General features: G+C 40.3%; 1 protein-coding gene across 1 annotated transcript in view; it reads left to right on the plus strand.

Moving 5' to 3' along the window:
* LOC109225084 (putative serine carboxypeptidase-like 23) overlaps positions 11,946 to 15,891 on the plus strand; it is a 12,690-nt gene continuing 8,744 nt past the window's right edge. The window contains exons 1-2 of the mRNA XM_019389678.1: positions 11,946 to 12,007; positions 12,125 to 12,208. Of these exons, the coding sequence (XP_019245223.1) occupies positions 11,946 to 12,007; positions 12,125 to 12,208 (146 nt within the window). The remainder of the gene's footprint in view (positions 12,008 to 12,124; positions 12,209 to 15,891) is intronic.

Raw genomic sequence — 15,891 nt, forward strand, 5'->3', positions numbered from 1 at the left:
ACACCGGTGCTATGCTTTTGGACTCGATCCGCCGATTAAGGGATGAGTTCGAAGAAGAACAAGAAGATAATAGTTCCAAACTAGTGACCCGCGTGCGGGTCACCGTACAAAAGTCCTCTGAACCGGAGAAGGCTCATGAGGGAGCCTCGGCCGAAGTTCCTGAACTAGAAAGAGTTGAGGCCACTCCGTTCCAAGCTGAGATGGTCAAGGGAGAAACCGGGGGCGAGGCTTCTCGAGTAGCTGAAGATGTCCCAAGGTACGATCTCGAAATGATTGATATTTCCGAATCCCCTCAGTTTTCGGACGCCACGATCCATGAGGCCAATATGTTTGAAGGTCTGTCTTGCGAGGGTCCTCAGGGGGTGGTTGATATCCACAACTTCTTGGATGGCGTAGAGTTTGACGCTTTGGGAGATGTCACTGGGCTTGGTGACTTACCGGTGCCAAAGAAAGCACCGTCATCGGGCGATACTGGGTCTTCACCGAGCCCAAAACTGGTAGACCGATTCCCGGCCCTAAGTGTTAACCCCGATCGTAGGGATAACATAGTGCTTTTTGTCTCGGAGGATGCCTAGGTCTTCTCTCCACCCGTGGGGATTGCTAGCTACCTCAGATGCTTGGTGATCGAGGAAGACCAAGCCGTGATGAATGCGGTGGGAGCCGCTTGCCTGTTCAACGAGGCCCAACATGCTCTGAATCGGGTAACTTCGAGGGCCATTCCATTATCTATTTTAAACTTGGAGTTGTAGGTAATTTTAACATATTCTTCCTTGCTTGTAGGCTTCGGTGTTGCATCACGAGGCTTTCCTTTGAATTCGGGAGGAGCGCGAGGCTGAGGTTCGGGACCTTAATGAGAAAAATGACACCTACAAGCTTCTCAGTGAGAAGCTTTAGGCAGATTTAGTGACGGCTCGGGATGAGCATGCTGAGATGGCCGAGCAGGTATTCCGAGTACTTCACGATAGTGAAGACGAATTGGAGATAAAAACTAACGATCCGATTTTATAGGTCCGACAATGGCTTGAACAAATCGAAGACTTTCAGAAACAAGTAGAGACAATTCGAGTTGAGGCTGAGGACTTTAAGAAAAATATGGACATCTTAGCCTTGAAAAGGGAGGCTTCCCAAACACAACTGGAGTCGGCCGAGATCCAGCTTCGAGCTGCAAGAGAGAAGGCCTCAGTGCAAGCCAAGAAAATCGAGGAGCTTCAATCCCAATTAGCAAACTTGGCTAATGAGCTCGAGGAGGCCAAATCTGAGGTGGTCGCGGCCAACACCAAGGCCCAGGCTAATGTGACCCAATACAAGGTTGACCTCGAGGCCATCCAGGCACAGGCCAAAAGCATGGTGGATCATGCAAAGCGGCAAGCTCGAAGGGAAGCCCTCGAGGGAGTCCATGCTCAGGGCTTTGATATACTGGCTGAGCTCGAAAATGCCAAAGCAGAGGAAGCCAAGGCTCGAAAGCTGGACTTTCCCAAGGAAGACTCAGATAGTTTAAGTGAGTCTGAAGGTGGGGAAGATCCCGAGGGCGGAAATGGTGCCTCCGATGAAGATCAAGCCATTTAGGCTTTTGTATTTTTTGCTTTCCCTTTGCATCTTTTTGAGGCCATTTCGGCCATTGTAAATTTTTTCGAATTAAGCCATTTTGGCTTTTGTAAAGATCATTGCGTAAATATATACAAGGCTTTTTTCCGTTTTGGCTTTCGAATTTTTCCTTTGTTTTATTACTTGAATTCACAAAGGTCGGGATGCCTTAGCATAAAATAGCTTGGGTTGTGTATATTCGAACAACCTTGCCTTTACATTATTTTTGTTTTTGAGTCATCTTGGAGGTTCGGGGTTATCGGTAACCTTCTCCAAAGTAAGTAACTCAAAACATAGTTTGCCGAGGGTAGCCTTTAAAACCGATTATGAAAATTTAAAAGGCCTATTTTTTGTTATGGTTCTCGGACGTCTCCGAGCCGTGTTAATACGGCCGTAGCCTTTTAATTCCGGCGTAGCTCAGTGAGATTGCTTTCCCGAGTTGGGTATGGCCATGGACTTTAAAATTTGGGGGTTGCCTAAGAGGTCTTACGCCCCTAATGCTCAATAGTTCTGTTAGAGTTTGTTTTTTAGACGGCAGTCCTCGAGTGTGGGAGTGATCATCCAACTGGTTATAATCGGCCCTTGAGCTCATTTCCATAATAGATCGAAAGTACGGAATTGTAAAGTAGAATTTTTTTTCTAAGACATAAGATAATTGCAAGGAAAATTACTTCTCTTTATTCTTGTGAAAAATGGTTATACATGCGTACTTGTTTTATTCCAGGGCCCGAGCAACATATGTGGGCATGGTTCGTTTGACCGTTTGGCTCTTACAGCAAATCTCACCTATCGAGACCCTGCTATTATGAAGTAATTTCTTCGCAAAACATTGACATCCGAGGACAATGCCCCCAGTATTCGAGGTTGAATATAGAGGAACCTCGGATACTGTTAGTGCTGTCTTTGACACCGATTCGTGATCGGCCTTCGATTCTAAGTTAGCACGATCCACTGTTGCCTCATTAAAAACCTTGCCGAAAAACCCAATTAGGACAAAAACGGTACAAGGGAAAAAGAGTGCAACATGTGCTTTCATACCTAAAGGCTTCATGTCGCTTCTTGTCGATCACCTGCAAGTGTTAGTCAAAAAAAGAAAGAATCGAAATGGGGTCGTACCTTAACAATAATATCGTTTAATATGAGTAATGTTCCAATTGTTCGGTATTTGTTCTCCGTCCATCGTTCCGAGCTAATAGAACCTTTTCCCTGTGATCTCGAGAATCTTGTATGGCCCTTCCAAGTTCGGACCCAATTTCCCTTCATTTGGATTCCGGGTGTTTGATGTGACCTTCCTCAGCACTAAGTCCCCGACATTGAAATATCGAAGGTTGGCCCTTCGATTTTTGTACCTTTCAATCCGTTGCTTTTGGGCGGCCAATCGAACAAGGGAAGCTTCACGTCGTTCATCCAATAGCTCCAAGCTTGTATTCATGGCCTCGTCATTCGATTCCTTCATTGCAAATCAGAATCTGATACTCGGCTCCCCGACTTCGACCGGTATTAAAGCTTCGGCGCCATAAACCAATGAGAATGGGGTGGCCTCGGTACTGGACTTCGAGGTTGTGCGATACGCCCAAAGAACTTCGGGCAGGATCTCTCTCAATTTTCCCTTGGAATTAGTCAACGTTTTTTGAGGTTTTGGATTATGGTTTTGATGGTCGATTCGGATTGTCCATTCCCACTAGGGTGATAAGGTGTTGAAAAGTTCCTTTTGATCTTATAGTCTTCGAGAATTGGTCACTTTGCTGCCGATAAAATGTTTCCATTATCATATACAATTTCGGATGGTATTCCGAATCGACATATGATGTGGTCCCAAATGAAGTCGATGACTTCCTTCTCCCTGATCTTCTGGTATGCCTGTGCTTCAACCCACTTAGAGAAATAGTCAATCATAAACAAAACTAATTGAGTCTTACCTGGTGCCGATGGAAGAGGGCTGACGATGTCCATCCCCCACTTCATGAACGGCGATGACGATAAAACCGAATGCAGCAGCTCCCGAGTTGATGAATCATCGAAGCATGTCTCTGGCACTTATCACAATTTTGCACAAACTCCTTCGCATCTTTTTCCATATCGACCCAGTAATAGCCGACCCTGATTACCTTTCGAACTAACGATTCGGTGCCTGAGTGGTTCCCGCATGTGCCTTCGTGGACTTCCCTTAAAACGTACTCGGTATCTCCCGGTCCCAGACATATTGCTAGCAGACCATTGACATTCTCCTTATTAAGGTTCCGTCCTCGGACAAGCTAAATCGGGCTGCCTTGGTGCGCAGGGCCCTCGATTCCTTTTGATCTGAGGGTAGTTTTCCGGTCTTCAAATACTCTATGTATTTATTTATCCAATCCCAAGTCAAGCTTGTGGAGTTTATTTCGGTGTGACCTTCTTCTACTAATGACCTCATGAGTCGTACGACCGCCCCCGAGTTGAGCTCGTCATCTTCGACCAATGATCCTAAGTTTGCGAGGGCATCGGCCTTACTATTTTAATCTCGAGGCACGTTCTGCAAAGTCCACTCTTTGAATCGATGTAATTTTACCTGTAGCTTGTCTAGGTATCTTTGCATTCGTTCTTCTCTCACTTCGAACGTTCCGTTAACTTGGTTAACTACAACGAAGGAGTCACACTTAGCTTCGATCAGCTCCGCCCCAAGCCTTTGGCCAGTTCAAGTCATGCAATCATGGCTTCATATTCGGCCTCGTTGTTAGTCAATTTTACAGTTTTAATAAATTGTCTAACTATATTGCCTGTGGGTGGCTTCAGTACGATGCCAAGTCCGGACCCTTATGTTCAAGGCACCGTTCGTAGAGAGGGTACAAATTCCCGACAACATTCCCGAACATTAGCAACTCTTTTTTGACTTCGGGTATTAGGGCCGGCGTAAAGTCGGCCATGAAATCTACCAAAATTTGCGATTTGATGGCTGTTCGGGGTTGATATTCGATATCGTACCCGCTGATTTCTACGGCCCCTTTGGCCAGTCGTCCCGAGAGTTCGGGTTTCTGCATTATATTACGTAAAGGGTAGGTTATCACAACACATATGGGATGGCACCGAAAATAGGGTTTCAGTTTCCTAGAGGTACTTAGCAAGGCAAGTGTCAATTTTTCTAGGTGAGGATATCTAGTTTCGGCCTCACCTAAGGTCCTATTAACATAATAAATTGGAAATTGCGTACCTTGTTCTTCTCGGACTAGGACTCCACTTACCGCTATTTCCGATACCGCTAGGTACAAGAATAGTCGTCCGTCCGCCCTAGGCGTGTGAAGCAATGGTGGGCTCGATAAGTATTGGTTAAGTTCCTCTAAAGTCCGTTGGCATTCCGGGGTCCATGTGAAGTTGTTTTTCTTTTTCAGCAACGAGAAAAATCGATGACTTTTTTTCAGACGACCTCGAGATGAATCGCCCCAGGGCTACAATGTGCCCGATTAACCTTTGTACAGCCTTCACATTATCCACTAACGTGAATCCTCGATAGCCTTAATCTTATCGGGGTTGATCTCGATCCCTCGATTGGATACCATGAATCCGAGAAATTTACCAGACCCGATCCCTAATGCACATTTTTCTGGATTCAGCTTCATATTGTATTTCTTCAATATACTGAAGGTTTCCTGCAAATGCTTTAAATGGTCCTCTGCTTGCAGGGACTTAACTAGCATATTGTCAATATAAACTTCCATGTTTTTTCCTATTTGTTCTTCGAACAAGGTTTACTAGTCGTTGGTAAGTGGCACCGACATTTTTTAATTCGAATGGCATTATGTTATAGCAGTATGTGCCTTACTTAGTGATGAAAGAGGTTTTTTCTTGGTCGCCCGGGTTCATCCGCATTTGGTGGTACCTGGAATAGGTATCGAGAAAACTAAGAGTCTCGTGGCCGGCCGTGGCTCGATCATGCCACCGATGTTAGGCAAAGGGAAAGAATCTTTGGGCATGCTTTATTTAGATCTTTATAATCTACACACATTCTTAGGTTGTTCCCTTTCATAGGAACCACTACTACGTTCGCTAACCATTCAGGTTATTTGACCTCCCGGATGGACCCTATTTTAAGGAGTTTAGTTACCTCGTCCTTGATGAAGGTGTGCTTGATCTCGGACTGGGGTCTCCTTTTCTGTTTTACCGGGCGAAACTTCGGGTCCAAGCTCAGTTTATGAGTAGTGATCTCCGTGGGATCCCTGTCATATCGAGATAGGACCTAGCAAAACAATCCTTATTAGCTGTAAGAAATTGAACGAGTTTTTTCCTGAGCTCGGGAGTTAACCCTGTGCCCAAGCTCTTCGACTGTTGACTTAGTAGCATCGGAATCATCGGGGGCAATAAAGGATCGAGGAACCCCGTAGTCATCATCTTCGTCAATCCCTTGCTTGTCCGATTGGGTTGAAGCTGGCATCGATGAGTGCTATTTGGCCTCTTGTTTCTCCTTCGAGCCTAAGTCCTTCGTCGAAGAGAGTGTTGATATTGGAATTACTTCATCGACGGCAAACATCTCCTTTACGGCGGGTTGTTCCCCGTAAACCATCTTTATCCCCTCTGGTGTTGGAAATTAATACCTGGTGAAGGGTCGAAGGCACGACCCTCGTGTTGTGGATCCATGGTCTACCGAACTGGGCGTTGTATCTCATGTCCCCCTCGATTACATAAAACTTGGTCTCCTGGGTGGTACTGGCAATGTTATTTCTCCCTTAGTAGTTTCGCAAGCCATGTTGAATCCGTTCAACACTCGGACCGCATGTACGATCTGGTCCTGTAGGCCGAGTAGTTCTACGACCCTCGAGCGAATGATGTTGACCAAGCTACCTGGATCAATTAGCCCACGTTTAACTCTAGTTTTATTCATAAGTATAGAAATTACCAGTGCATCATTATGAGGTTGCATTATTCCTTCTGCGTCCTCGTCGTTGAAAGATAGAGTCCTTTTTGGCAAGTAATCCCGAGTCCGTTTCTCCCTTGTGATTGACACTTTGGTGCGTTTCATCATCAGAACTTGAGGAACATCGACCCCTTCGATGATCATATGGATGACGTGCTGGGGTTCGTCTTGTTCATTTTGTTTGTGTGAGTCCCTGTTTCTGAAGTGATTCTTAGCTCGGTCACTCAAAAATTCTCGAAGATGACCGTTGTTGAACAACCGGGCTACTTCTTCCCTCAATTGTCGACAATCCTCCGTCTTGTGGCCATGTGTACCATGGTATTTGCATATTTGGTTGGGATCCCTTTGTGTTGGATCAGTTTACAAAGGTCGAGGCCACTTGGTTTCTTTGATGCGCCCGATAGCCGATACGATTGCAGCTGCATCAACATTATAGTTATACTCTGACAATCGTGGTGTTTCTTTGGGTCCCACAGATCTATCGAAGCCATTCTTGCTTATGAGTCCCCGTGAGCTTGAATCGCGATCATTTCTCCTTTCTTTTCGTGCAGAGTTTCACCCAGATACGTTGTTCCTACATTTTCCATTATATGGTTGATATCGATCTCTATTCGACCTTGGTTCTCGGTCAATATCCCTCTTGATTCTATTGACGGGTCTGATAGGATAAACGAACCCAGAAGGAGCCCCCAGTTAATCATCCTCGACCCTGATCTTTGACTGATACCGATTGTGCATATCGGCCCAAGTGACAGCTGGGTATTCAATCAAATTCTGCTTCAACTGTTGTGAAGCCACTGAACTTCTAACGTTGAGACCTTGATGAAAGCCTAAACAGCCAAATCGTCGGCGACTGGTGGCAAGTCAATCTGTTCCATTTGGAATCGTGACACGAATTCTCTAAGCATCTCGTTGTCCTTTTGCCTTACCTTGAAAAGGTCCGACTTCCTGGTTTCGACCTTGATGGCCCCGGCGTGTGCCTTTACGAAAGAATCTGCAAGCATAGCAAACGAGTCAATAGAATTAGGCGGTAAATTATGGTACCATATCATAGCACCACAGAGTCTCCCCGAATTTCTTCAGCATGACGGATTCGATCTCGTCATCTTCTAAGTAATTCCCTTAGATAGCACACGTGTAGGAGGTGACATGTTCGTTTGGATCAATGCCCATTATACTTAGGAATCTCGGGCATGCGGAACTTCTTGGGGATTGGCTTCGGAGCCGCACTCGGGGGAAAGGTTTTTGTACGAACTTTTTGGAATCTAGTCCTTTCAATATTGGTGGTGCCCCCGAGATTTGGTCGACCCTGGAGTTATAGGTTTCCACCTTCTTGTTGTTTTCCTCAATCTTTTTTCCCATGTCTCGATTCGCTTTGTCAGTTCTTCGAGCATCTTCATGATAGTAGGATTGGTCTCCGATTCCTTCTCGTTCGATTTCCTTGAAACGAATTCGACCCTGTGTACGATTTCCTGGGATGGATCGTGTTCGACCCTGTTTGGTGTGTGGTTCTGGTTTTGGAGCTGGGCAGTTGCTGCCTGTTGAGCCTGCAACATTTCTAAGGTCACCCTCAGGCTGATCCCGCCATCTTCACTGCCACGTGTACTTTGAGTAGCTGATCAGGCATCCCCGCAAATGCTGCTTTCGGTATCAACAGACAAATTTCCATTGATGGATACATGTGAACTGACGTCGATTGGATCTACAGCCGGAACTCCATAGAGGCCAACAGGGGGTACATCGTTCCCTGGTGCAATGTTCTCATTTTCGCCATGGTAGCCGAGATCATTGTCAACGTGTTGAGGTGCTGACTGAGAGTTTGACATTTTTAATCCTGTTATCAAAGATACTTCAAAGAACAAGTATAAAATAGTGTGTGTTACGAAAGTTTGTACCAGGTAACCACTATTATCCTTAGCCCTACGGTGGGCGCCAAACTGTTTACCCTAAAATCGGATAACAATTGAATTTATACGCGGTTTTAAGGACACGTGATATAACTTGGCACAAATTAAGAAGATAATTAATATTGATATTGACTATGAAAGAATAGATGCAAACCACACAAATTGAACAGCCTTGGCCCTCGAGTTTGTCACTCTTGAACCAAATATGTTTCAACTGGCTTATGAACAGAATAACAAGATAATGAAAGCTAGAAAATGACATTATATTGCTTTGTATTGTGTGAATATGATGTGTTTTACAAATGATCAGACCCCCCTTTATATAGTAGGGGAGTCCTACTCTAGATACAATTCTATATGAGGCAAAAAGTCCCCTGATTGGCTAATTAATCGGTCTCTTCTTGATACGTTCCGGTAATTACGCCGTGATCATCGCTCGATTGCGGATATTTCGATTTTCTTTTATTTGGCTCGGTAAGCTTCTTTGATCTCTATTTTGGGTTCGGTGGAGATTTCTATGATATATGGTCGTTTACTTGTATTTCCCTAAATTCAAGAGCTAATAACATCTAATACTATAATTAAGAAATTACCATTACAATAGTTGCTACATCAGAGGTCAATTTTTTGACAATATATCTTGGTCAAATGAAGGGTACCTTAGCGTAACTGGTAAAGTTGGTGCTATGTGATCAGAAGGTTACGGGTTCAGGTCGTAGAAACAACCTTTTGCAGAAATGCAGGGTAATACTGCGCACGATAGACCCTTGTCGTCCAACCCTTCCCCGGACCTTCTGCATAACGGGAACTTAGTGCACCAGCCTGCTCTTATTTTTTTTTTAATCTTGATCAAATAGCTTAGTTTCGAAATTGTTTTATTTAACCATATGCTATCCATATGCTCAATTAATCTAGATTCATATATATCTTGTAGGGCTTCTTTAAGGAAAAAATATGCTTTCTACCAAAGTTTATTTATTCTTAAAGTTCGAATTCGAAAATTCTGATTATACTTATAGTTTTGAAATAGTACTCAAGCCTATTAAGCAATTATGTAGGAGAAAACACTATCAAATTTAAGCTAAAAGGGGGAGGAAAGGAAAAGTAGAAAAAAGTGACCATACTCACTTGGATAAAAGTCAAAATAAGTAGTACTCCCTCCGATCCAAAATAAGTGATTTTTTGGCCTTTTTCTTGTGGTCCAAAATAAGTGATTTTTTCAGATTTTAAGAACGAATTAATTATTTTTTCCTACATTGTCCTTGGAGTAAATAGTGTTGGAATATGTGTTAGGAGTGTTTATGTGAGATAGTAAAGGTTAATATGGTCAATTCCATTGCTAATTAATGCTAAAAGGTGAATTTCTTAATCTGTTTGAAAACATCCAAAAAATCACTTATTTTGGACCGAAGGGTGTACTAATTTGTTAGTGTGGTCCTAACTATATTTGGAGGTCCCCTTTGTGTGTTCTAATCTTAACTTTAAAGTAGCAAGAAGCCAGAAAATAGAAAGAGAATTGGAAAACATAAAAATAAAAACAGTGACATTGCACTGGTGCTGTCATCATAAAAGGGCAAATAGCAACCACATGCTAAAAAGCTAAACCCTTTTCCATTTTTGTGGTACAATCAAAAGCCACTTTTTATCCAACTTGGGAACTTGTAGCTTTAGTTTGATTAAATCTTAGCTGTCTTATTATATGAGATACCCACCCTTAAATAATAATCTTTGTAATAATGTCATAAATCTTAAAAACGATAATTCCGATACACAAAGTATTTCGTATTCACGTACGCAAGATAGAGGAAGGGTTGCAACCCAAAGGGTATTAACGTAGGCAGTCTAATTTGATACAAACATCAGTGACTGATTTCACAGCTCAAACTCATAACCTAAAGATCACAGGAAAATAACTTTATCATTGCTCCAGGCTCCCCTCAATAATGTCATAAGTCTTGCATTGATAAAAACATTCTAAACCTTTTAAGGAATCTCAGACTCATCCAATGAAGAGTTTTTAGACATAATCATAGTTTTCTATAAGGAAAATGAAGTCTCAACATTCAACAATAATGCAATGAAAAATTGAAACACGTGAATCACTATCATTGTGCTTTTAGAGCACTATTGTGCAACAAGTCAGATATGTACTCCAGCCCTTCACAATACAACCATAATAAAAAATTAAATGTTGTCCATGGTTATTCTCTTAATGAAATGGATAAAAATTCATGACATCAAAGATTAAATTCTAAGAAAGACAAAACAAAAAACTAGGTAATTTTTGTCCATTAATTTAAACTTTAATGAAGAGAGTTACTTAATATTTATACCGATGGAACTCAATAAATTAATTGAGGTGCACCTAAATTAGCTCGGACATTATTGTTATAAAGTAAAATAAATCAAATGGTGAAAGAAATATATATTTACCTTTCAGAAAAGAGAGAAGTGGACTCCAAAGTCAGAAGAGAGGAAATTGATTTGATTTATGGGTGACATTTCCACATCTTGCAGAAGTAGAAATGTTGGTAAATAACTTTTGGGAGACAACATTTGTGTACGAATTGGCTTGTTCTGGCACCTTCATTTTAGAATCTTCCTTTATATTTCCACTTCATGAATTTTAACGATTACATTTACTGCCAACGTAAAAAGTAAAAAGCAAATAAATGAAGATTGTCGTAGAAAAATATTGTAGAGGGGATTAAGTGTAGTATTAAGATTAGGTGTTGATCAAATTCTTAAATAATTGTCTTTGTGGTCCAATGGAAACAAAAATAAGGTAAAAGAATAAGAAAGAAAAATATATAAATAAAATATAAAGTAGAAAGGTAACAAAAGTATAGTGGGGATCCATGCCTAATTATAGAGACTGTACTCAAAAGAAATCACGAGGGGATCCATCTTCATACATGTGCTTTTTTACTACTTAGCATATATGAGAAAATTACGAAGTATTATGTAAATTTTGTTTTTCAAGGAGTTTAAGTTCAATGCAATAATGGTCAAAATAATACTCATATAATTATGCTAATTAAATATAATCATAGAGAAATATTTATATTACACATTAATTGATACCTTAGGAAAAGTAACACAACATACTATCACAAGTTAAACTACTGCTCCCTCCGGTCCAAAATAAGTGATTTTTTGGCCTTTTTTTGTGGTCCAAAATAAGTGATTTTTCCAAATTTCAAGAATGAATTAATTATTTTTTTTCCTACATTGTCCTTGGAGTAAATAGTGTTGGATTACGTGTTAGGAGTGTTTATGTGAGATAGTAAAGGTGAATATGGTCAATTTCATTGCTAATTAATGCTAAAAGATGAATTTCTTAATCTCTGTAAAAATATCTAAAAAAATCACTTATTTTGGATCAGAGGGAATATCATTGTTGAATTTCTTTTACATTATCAATATATATATATATATACCCAAGGGGCCTTTTGTATAACTCAAGCCAATGACTCCAAGTAAAGGGATCTATTCAATATTTTATAGGAAAAAAAGAAATGAGACAACAAGATGGACCTAGCTAGAAGAATAAAAGCTCTTTAGCTATATGAATGAGTAGGTGTCGAGGGCAGGGGCGGAGGCAGAAGCCTGGCTACGGTTTTGACCGAACCCAGTAGCTTTTACCTAAATAATGTATTTTTATTAAGATATTCATGAAATATGTATAAATATTAAATTCAAAACCAAGTCATTACTTATTAGTACTTGAAGTTATCGTTTTAAAATTCAGAAGCCATAAATCTGAAATCTTAGCTCTGGCTCTGGTAGGTGCTAGCATGCTTTGTGCAAATGATTTTGGATTGCACCAGCTGTCGTAAAAGAATGGTCCCTGTGAAAGTGAAATCAGGCCTTTTTGTGCATTACGGTTTTGGATTTATGCCCTAAAGTTACACCAACTCTCAAAGTAATGTGTGGAATGTGAACCAATGAACTTCATTTTCTCCTTTATCTTTCGCATTTCTCAATATTCAGAAGAACTACCACGCAGACAAGCCTACACAAGCAGAAACAAGTGACAGAACGTCACTAATTATTAAATTTGGGCTAAGAGAGCTTACAACCATGGCCTATAATTTAGAAGTCCAACAGTCAAGTAGTTGGGCCGGCCCAATGGGTGGTGTCACACTCAAATTAGTAAAAATAGTACAGGCAAGCCAGTTTTTGATCGATAACCAAAAATAGCCAGTGTTTGCAACGCCATTGAAAAATAACCATTATTTTAAGCGGATATAAAATTTGGACAAAAATACCCTAACTGAAATACGGAAAGTTCCAGCATGATATGTTGGATTATAGAGCTCTAGCGTATAAACTTCCAGCATATTATGTTGGAACTCCAGCACGTTATGCTAGAATCTCATATGTAAAAAATCCGAACTCCAGCATATTATGTAGCAAAATTTTCCGCATTCTTAAGGGTATTTTTGTTCAAGTTTTATCTTTATTTGAAAAAGTGACTAAATTTCGATTACTTTTGAAACCTAATTGTGAATAAGGCTATTTCTAATCCCCCAAATTAGGCCCTTCACTGGTTCACATTTAATTGTAATATTACAATTAAACTATACTTTTTCTTTTAAAAAAGAAAAATCGACAAAAGAAAGCCGAGTCTCGATCATTATCTTTTGCTTGTAGCCGACTCTAAATAATTGTTTTTTTACCGTACTCTTTCATCTTGTTTGCTCTAAGAATTTGTATCATCCTTCCTTTCCGTTTTTTACTTTTACCTCTTGAACTTGGTGTCAACGACTTGGGAATAATTTTTATGTTAATCATTTAAAGTAAATTTCTAAAAAGGCCAAGTCCTCCATAATCTTGCAAAATTAGGAATGCTTAATGTTAGTTGATATAACACCTTCAGCAAAATCCACATCGCCAAAACAAGAAAAAGATAATGAGTATATAAGAAAGCAAGTTCTAAGCCATAGTTGGGCACTTTTAAACCGTGCAAATATGAGTCCAAAGCAGATAATATTACTAGACAGTTAGAATCAATAAGTATATAAGAAAGCAAGTTTCAGGTCATAAGTAGGCACTTTCAAACCTTGCGAATATGAGTCCAAAACCGACAATATCACTATACGGTAGAGTCGATGAGTATATAAAAAGCAAGTTTTAGGCCTTAATTAGGCACTACTTTCAAACTGTGGGAATGTGAGTTCAAATCAGACAATATCACTAGAAGGTAGAGTCGATGCGTATATAAGAAAGCAAGTTTTAGGCCTTAATTAGGCGCTAGTTTCAAACCATCCGAGTGTGAGTCCAAAGCAGACAATATAACTGGACGGTCAAAGTCGATGAGTATATAAGAAAGCAAGTTTTAGACGCACTTCCAAATCATATAAGTATAAGTCCAGAACAGATAATATCACTAGACGGTTAGAGCCGAGCACTAAAAATCTTGCCGTCCGTTGCATGCATCAAATGCCTAGGGGGGAATATTCAACTAACTTAGAGACTTCATGACAAACAAAAGTAAAGCAACTTGATTGGAAGATAGGTGGCATAAAAAAAATAAGAGTATCAAACAAGGGCTTCAAAGTGTCATCAATCAGCTATACATATAATTCGGCAACATTTTCTTTAGAGATTTCCAAAAAAGCAAAACTATGCCGAAATCATAAAGTATATTGGCCGGACACAGAACTTAAACCTTAGGCATTTAAATAGGACAGATCCATAATCATACTTCTTATCATTTCACACGAGGAAAAAAATGGTTAAAACATCATTTTTCCACTTCTTTTTACTAAGCTTGTTCGCTTTAGCTTTAGTGGATTGTTACGAAGCTAAAAGCCTAAAGCCAAATGGTCATTATTGTTGGACTTTAAGCCATTGGGCTTTAAAGTAAAAGAAGAGTGAATTGGAAATGGAGGGAGATTGAAAATTTGAAGAAGTGAACTTTTGTCTTGCACTTTGTCCTTCATTGGTGAGGGACAACCACATTTGTGTGCTTATATATAGAATCACTTCTTAAAGCTCTTAAAAAGAGTTGAAGAGAATGAACCCTCGCGTCGTCGTCGTCGCTCGCTCGGCTTCGGTTTTGGATTTGGATTTGGATTTGTCAATCGATAAGATTATTTTTGGACAAAATTTATTTAATTATTTAATAATTAATTAAATGCCAATCACTGCTGAAAATACGCCAGAACCCTGCTGAAGGTTCAGAGGGCCTCTCTGGCCGCGGTAGAACCGCGACAGGCTGATTCAGAGAGCCTCTCTGACCGCGGTAGAACCGCGGCAGGCAGCGTATTCTTCTGAAAAGGCACCTTTTCTAGACACCTCTTCTGATAATTGCCTATAAATTCTGAGGCAAGACTCCATTTTCTTGACACGAAAAACACTCCAGAACTTCTTTCTTTTTGAATATACTGCATCCTAATTCGCAGTCTCTCTCTCTCAAATTCGTAAGTGTGATTTTGCTCCGTTCTTTAAGTTCGTTGGTATCCTGCAGTTTGTATTGCCACGGTTGCAGGAAGGTTTATTCCGTTTTATCCTAGGAGGATTTAATCCATTACCTTGGCAACGTGTGAGGGGGTTAAAATTCCTTAAGGACACACAAGCAAATTGTGGACTCGGAATATTTCTTAAACTCTTCTGTTTTTTCCAGTTTCTTTTATTTTTCTAACAGTTTTTTTCTGATTTTGTGTTTTAACACAGTAGCGCTCACAAGCTTAAGGAATTATATACTAACGTTTCTGTGTTGAAATATATATTAAACTGTTATTCTTATTTTGTATACTGTTTTGGAGACTAAAGCCTTCGTGCTTTCTACTCCAATAATTGTTCTGTCCGGTTTAAAGTATATAAAAACTTTACCGGAATAATAAAATGTACGGGCTGTCCGGTTTAAAGTATATAAAAACTTTACCGGAATAATAAACGTACGGGTTTGAAGTATATAAAAACTTCACCATTGTTACGTGTTGTATGTTTGGTTTGGTATTCAGTTTGAAGATATCAAAACTTCACTGATTTAACAAAGTTCTGTTGTGTTTCCAACTCTATTCAAAAGATGACGAACGAAAACCAAACTAATGGAAATATTGTGGGAACGAGAGCTACTGTTACGAGTGCTGCTGCCTCGTCAAGCCGTTCTACTCCTGCTCATGCTATGGCACCAGCAGAAAAACCCGGAAAGTTTTCCGGTATTGACTTCAAACGTTCGCAAATGAAGATGCTCTTCTATCTTACTATGTTGAGTTTGCAACGTTTCATCAAGGAGGATTCTCCGGTCATGGCTGAAAATACTCCGGATGATGAACGACTTGTTGTAACTGAAGCATGAAAACATTCTGATTTCCTGTGCAAAAATTACATTTTGAGTTGTTTGGAAGATGGCTTGTACAATGTCTATAGTGTCATGGAAACTTCAAAAGCGTGATGGAATGCGCTTGAGAAGAAGTACAAGACTAAGGATGCCGGACTTAAAAAGTTCGTGGCTGCTAGATTTTTGGATTTCAAGATGATTGACACTAGGTCGGTCATAACTCAAGT

The sequence above is a fragment of the Nicotiana attenuata genome, chromosome 4 (assembly GCF_001879085.1).
Source record: "Nicotiana attenuata strain UT chromosome 4, NIATTr2, whole genome shotgun sequence".
Taxonomy (NCBI): Eukaryota; Viridiplantae; Streptophyta; class Magnoliopsida; order Solanales; family Solanaceae; genus Nicotiana; species Nicotiana attenuata.